General features: G+C 59.1%; 1 protein-coding gene across 6 annotated transcripts; it reads left to right on the top strand.

Annotated features, from left to right (window-relative positions):
* Nucleotides 1-272: 272 nt before the first annotated feature.
* Nucleotides 273-5,825, top strand: MAMSTR (MEF2 activating motif and SAP domain containing transcriptional regulator). Of its 6 annotated transcripts, none has more exons than XM_010849567.1 (9): nt 273-345; nt 890-973; nt 2,147-2,185; nt 2,807-2,976; nt 3,155-3,339; nt 3,662-3,764; nt 3,936-4,130; nt 4,414-4,750; nt 4,923-5,825. In XM_010849567.1, exons 2-9 carry the CDS (start codon nt 916-918, stop codon nt 5,204-5,206), a joined length of 1,371 nt encoding a protein of 456 aa, XP_010847869.1. In that variant the 5' UTR covers nt 273-345; nt 890-915; the 3' UTR covers nt 5,207-5,825. The 6 variants fall into 6 exon arrangements, with proteins under 6 accessions (XP_010847869.1, XP_010847870.1, XP_010847871.1 ...); XM_010849568.1 differs by having other exon boundaries at nt 315-771; XM_010849569.1 differs by having other exon boundaries at nt 315-973; nt 4,414-4,617; nt 4,696-4,750.
* Nucleotides 5,826-5,832: the final 7 nt, after the last annotated feature.

Raw genomic sequence — 5,832 nt, 5'->3', positions numbered from 1 at the left:
GACCACCTGCCACTGCTACTCATCCCGAGCTCCTCTCTTGGCACCTGCCTCTGTCAGTCTGCCCGCCGCTGCCCAGTCGACCCCGCAGCCCCAGGACGCGGAGGAGGAGCGAGCTGGGAACCCCGAGGTCCGCCCCGCCCCAGCCCCTCCCAGCCCGTGCTCCCTCCCCTTCTCAGGATGCCAGGAGGAGCTCCTGTCTACCCGCCCCCCCCGCCCCCGCTCCCGACACGCCCCCAAAAGGGTGGGTCCGAGGCGGTCCCAGGCTGGTAGGGCGGAGCCTGCGGCCACCAGCCTTGACCACCCGACTCGACCCACTCTAGAGCACCGCTGCGCCGAGTCCACCTGGTGAGAAGCCCCTGGGATAGGGGCTGGGAGGGGAAGCCGCCTTAACTCTCCTGTCACCTCTGTGATCCCAGTCCCTTCCCCACAAACCGTGATGGCTGACGCCCACCCAAGCCTCCGCACTCTTCTCAAATCCAAGTGTCAGAGACCCTTCCACTCCCTACGGTCCTGTGGGATCCTCGCTTCCCTTCTTGATCAAGGCTGTTGGATTCTAGGCCCCTTAGAGTTCCTGCCTTTCTTCCCCTTTTCCCTCCATCTCCTTTCATAGACCCGGAGTCCAGGCCACCAGTGCCCTCCTTCTTAGGACCCAGGAGTCCCGGGCCTCAGGTGCTTCTTTCCCCAGGGTCCAGGAATTGGGGCCCTCGGCGTGTCCTCTCTCACACCCAGGAGTCTGGGCCCCCAGTCCCCTCCACTCCCAGGATCCAGAAGGTATGGCCCGAGGCCGCTCCTTCTCTAGGTTCCTCAGGCCCTTTCCCTGCTGCGTTCACACGCAGGGGACGCCTCCTGACCTCCACTCTGACCCTGCCTCCCCCCTCCCCCCACACAGTCCAGATCCCCATCCCAGCCTTGGCAATGACCCTGGCGGCTTCCTCCCAGCGCTCCCAAATCATTCGGTCCAAGTTCCGATCTGGTGAGAGATTTCTTTCTGTGCGCGTCGGGAAGGGAGCCTCCTGGTCCTGGGAATATATTCTCAACCTGGGAGTATGCACCGCGGGGCAATGTGGGGAGGTGATCCCCAAGAGGCATGTGTTTTCCATGCAAAACATTATTTGTGTAGAAAGGAGGCCCCAGCAAAGGGGTGGAGTTCTGGTTGACAGTGAGTGTGCAAATGGCTGATGCAATGCTCACGTGAAGAGTGGGGAGTGGGTGGCCAGGAGTGGGTGTGCAGAGGACCTAGGACCGCAAAGGAACAGGGGCTTAAAGTGACAAGTGCTCAAAGCAGAAGAGTGTCCAGAGTGGGGACTTTGGAGTGGAACTGCGGGCGAGGGGACAGTGAGCTCTCTAGCCTTGTAAGTGTCAAATGTGGCATTTCAGGTCTCAGCAGCAGGTGGAAAGTGTGCAAGTGGGTGCACACCTGGAGGCCAAGTCCGGAGTAGACACAGCATGCTTGAGGGTGCGGACGAGTCTGCTTCTGTGGTTGGGTGGGTGCAAAGACACCAGGAACCAGAGAGCAAGGAGTGTGCAAGAGTACATGTGCACAAAGAAACATGCAAAGAGAGATCCTGGCTACAAAACTGGGGGTGAAATCCCTAGTGGACAACCAAGTGTGTTAATGTGGCGGGGCGCGTGCCAAGATGGTGAGGCAAGGATGAAGAGCAACAAAGGGCTCTAGTGTATAAAAGTGGTATAAGTGCAAGACTAGAGCCTAGGTAAATACGTGTTTAGAGGTTGGTGTGCAAAAGGGGTGACTGAAGGGAGGCTGAGAAGTAGGGAGTGGGCGTGTGCAAAGCGGGATGCGCAGATAAAAGGAAGCAACGAAGCACAGATACTCAGATGGCAGTTGGGCAGAGGATAGGGTGGGTGCAGGCTTGCGAAGGGGGCAGGTGGGGGAGGGGGCAGGCTGCCTCCTGCCTGCATGCTGGCTGGCTCCCCGCCCCAGAACAGCTCTGGCCTTCGCTGCCGTGCTGGCAGGGAGCAGGCAGGAGGCCCGGGAAGGGAGCAGGCTGCCTGCCCACCCGCCTGTACAGGGTGTGTAAGGGGGCTGGACACACATGTCCCGCCAACAACTGCAGCTCACACTCGCCTGCCAGGCCAGGCTCTTGGACACTCCCTTCCCGCCTCTCTCCTCCCACTCCTTCCACAGTCCTTCAGCTTCGGATCCACAGACGGTATCAGGACCCGAGTAAGTGTGGGCCCTGAAAGGGAGGGAATGGTGGTCCCACTTCCCTTAGGGCACCCTTGGGGGGGCAGCTGCCACACATCTTGCTTTGGTTCCTGAGCCCAATCTCTACGCCCCAGGGTTCATTGTGGTCCCCTCCTGTCCTTCCCCAGGACCCACGGGTACAGATCCCCAACTGCCCCACTGGCTAGGAGCTTCTCTTCCTGCCCTTGGGCTTTTCCCACTCCAGTGAAATGCATGAATCCAGATCTTGTTTCTTGGGAGAATATAGGCATCCCAGACTCCACACTTGGCACACATGCAAATCTCAGGATGTGACTTTCAGCTCCTCTCTCTCCCCAAGAACCCAGAGTGCTGGCTCCACCCTTCTCCCAGCAAAACCTCAGAAATCTGGGATCCTGTTACCACACCCCTTGATGGCTGAGTATGAGATTCCTGCCTTTCTTGAGAATGTAAAAGTCTGGATCCCTTGTGCTTCTGCCCTTAGATCCAGGAATCCCGGCACTTAGCTCCCACCACTTGGTTTTCACTCCCCACGTATCCTTCTGCACTTGGGGGCTGGGGCCTCCAGGGCCCTCCTTCCCACACAGCCTTGTTTCTCCCTGCCTGGCTTGCTGCCCGCAGCCCTCTCGGGGTCCTTCACCGCCTCTCCGGTCTTGGATCCTGATCCATGGATCTCAGCTGCAGATCCGGCTCTGGCTCTGGCCCCTGCCTCCCCATTGGGCCCAGCCCCTTTCCTCTTCAACCCTGAAGTCCTTCTTCCTGAGCCGAAACCCTGCTGGTCCCTGAAGAAGGTGAGTCTCTATCAGGGTGAAGGGAAGTCCCCCTGAGAGTCTAGCCTTGGTCCTCCTTGCTGCTTCCCATTGTGCTTCTCTGTGATGGTAACAAGCAAACCCCATACTTTGCATGGGGCTCTGGGACAGGAGAGCAGGAACAGAGCAGAAGCATATGACATCATACCTGCTCTTTCAGGAGTCTCCCAAGACCTCCCAACACTGGAGGGAGCCCAAGCCCAAGGGGAACTTGACATACCACCAGTACATACCCCCAGAGCCAAGACAAGGGTACAGGGCAGACCCCCAGGTTGAAGGGTCGCCCTTGGATCCCCCTGGACCGCCTCTGTGGGAAGGGACAACCTCACAGCAGCCACCTCCTAGGTATGACCCCCATTTTTGTTCTCCGGGAAGTTCAGGCCGCCAGCTCCCTCCTCCTCCAGGACCCAAGAGTTCAGGTCCTCAATCCCCTCTTCCTTCAGTTCTCAGGAATCCTGACCTCCTACCTAAGAGTCTGGCCCTCTCCCCTCAGTTCCTCTTCTCCCAGGCATGGGAACTAGCCTCCCGTGCTTGCTCGCTCAGAGCCCCATAACTCGGGTCCCTCACTTTCCCGCATCTTCATGAACCCATGTTTTTGAGGACTCCAGAATGCCTTTCCTCTCTCTGGTCCTTCTAATCTCTGTTTCCCCCTCGAAACTATCGCCAGGATGAAGCCCACACCCCTCACTCCCTCCCCACCAGGAGTCCCCAGCCCCTCGCCCCTGCCACATAAGTTGGAACTTCAGACCCTCAAACTGGAGGAGCTGACGGTGAGTTTGGGGAGTTTCGAGGTTCAGACATCTAACCCTACAGCCTTTGCTCCGTTGGAGATCCGGGTCCCCAGCTCGTCCTCTCTCGGGTTCCAAATGTTCAGCCCCAGCAAACCCCCACCTGCGCCCCGGAGCCCGCCTAGCACGTCCTCTCCCCGCCTCCCACCCTAGGTCTCAGAGCTCCGGCAGCAGCTGCGGCTGCGGGGCCTCCCGGTGTCGGGGACCAAGTCAATGCTTCTGGAGCGCATGCGCGGCGGCGCCCCGCCCCGCGAACGGCCGAAGGCTCGGCGCGAGGACAGTGCGGCGGGCGCCCCCTGGCCTCGCTTCAGGCCCAAGGCTTTGGGAGCCGCCCGGAGTGCGTGCTCGGTGAGGGCGGGGCTGCGTGCGTGGACCAATGAAGAGAAGTCAAAGCGGGATGGGACGGCAAGCTGAGAAAAGAACAGCCAATAAAGTGTGGGGGCGTGGTTAAGAGCCAAGGGGGAGGATCTTAGGAGAAGAGAAGCCAATGAAAGAAGGGGCGTGGCCGAAGGGGTGGGGTCAATGGGTGAAGGGCGGGGCGCAGGCCAGGGGGTGGAACCACAGACGGCGAGTGGGTGGGGTTGACTCCCTAGTGGGCGCGGCTTATAGAAACTACCCCTCGCGGTTCCAGTTCAAGCTGAGTCCAACATCTCATTCGCCGCCTCCTCCACGTGCCGCGGAAACCCTGGTGACTGCTTCGGCTTCGGCTCCGGTTCGGGTTGCGACGACGGCTCAGGCTCCAACTCCACCTCCAGTGCCAGTCCCTTCCTCAGCACCGGCCTCAACAGCCCTGACCCTGGAGGAGGAGCTGCAGGAAGCGATCCGCAGAGCGCAGGTGAGAGTGAGCGGGCCTAGGGTCTCAGACAGGATGAGGCTGGAGTCCCAGGTTCACGCTGCTGCTCCCTGTCCGCAGCTGCTTCCGAACCGGGGCATTGATGACATCCTGGAGGATCAGGTGGAGCCTGAGGGTAAGAGTCGAACTCCTAGATTTGAGGAAAAGGGAGACGGGGTCCAAGGTTCTGGATTCCTGGGTCTTAGGGAGGAGTGGTCTGGGGACCTAGACTCCTGGAAAGGACAAATAGGGAGCTGGGGTCCGCACCTCTGCCTTCCTAAGCTAACGCTGCATTTCTTCCCCTGCAGACCCGCTGCCCGCCATCCCCTTGGACTTCCCGGGCTCCTTCGACATGCTGTCCCCCTCCCCGGACTCTGAAGGCCTCTCTTCTGTCTTCTCTTCCTCACTTCCGTCCCCCACGAATTCCCCGTCCCCCTCTCCCAGGGGCCCGACAGACTTCTTGGATTGGCTGGAGGCTCTGAGTGGGGGTCCCTCGCTGGGCTGTGGCCCACCAGCCCCCAGCATTTTCTCTGCTGACTTATCTGATTCCAGTGGCACCAGGCTGTGGGACCTGCTGGAGGATCCATGGTGATGGATTTTGGGGTTTCCAGGGACTGCGAACTGGTGGGGATGGAGAGGTCACAGATAGGCTCTGTGTGTGTGTGTGTGTGTGGTGGGGTGGGGGTGGGGGGGTGGGCAGAGGTGGTTGGAACAATTAGCAGAGCCCCTCCCACCACAGACACAAAATCGGAGGTAACTCTCATCTCCACTTGGCCCCTCCACTGTTGCTGACATGCCAACCTCCTAACTTCTACCTGATCTCCATATGATCCCCTCTGTACTTGTGTTGTTGGGAGCAAAGAGGTTTCGTTTGCTGCTGACCAGGACAAACAAGCTGCTTGATGCTTCCTTCAGAGACCTCATGGATGTTTTTGTTCCACACTATCACCCCCACATCTCACCGACTAGATGGCTGCCTGTTGCTGGGGAGCCTGGAAGGTGGTCTCTGCTCTTTTGGATGTGGATACAGGGATACAGGGATGAGTGGGGAGAGAGAATAGTCTGCCAGACCCTTGACTTCTGACTGGAGATGAGAAAAATCAGATGTGTCATGAATCTGAGGTCAGATTCTCTTAGAAGCAGAATCTGAGACAAGATCCTTGTGTCCATGATTTAGGAAAGACATGCTCCCAGGAGAAAACAATAAAGGAATAGACG

The sequence above is a fragment of the Bison bison genome, unplaced genomic scaffold, assembly GCF_000754665.1.
Source record: "Bison bison bison isolate TAMUID 2011002044 unplaced genomic scaffold, Bison_UMD1.0 scf7180017864285, whole genome shotgun sequence".
Classification (NCBI taxonomy): Eukaryota; Metazoa; Chordata; class Mammalia; order Artiodactyla; family Bovidae; genus Bison; species Bison bison.
Note: the sequence above shows the minus strand (reverse complement) of the source record. Positions and strands in the feature narration are given on the sequence as shown.

Coding starts and splice junctions, on each gene's coding strand:
- MAMSTR (XM_010849564.1), top strand. CDS start 1,837: ATGGCAGTTGGGCAGAGGATAGGGTGGGTGCAGGCTTGCGAAGGGGGC. Junction 2,186..2,806: donor CAGACGGTATCAGGACCCGA/GTAAGTGTGGGC, acceptor TGCTGCCCGCAG/CCCTCTCGGGGTCCTTCACC. Junction 4,131..4,413: donor CCGCCCGGAGTGCGTGCTCG/GTGAGGGCGGGG, acceptor TCGCGGTTCCAG/TTCAAGCTGAGTCCAACATC.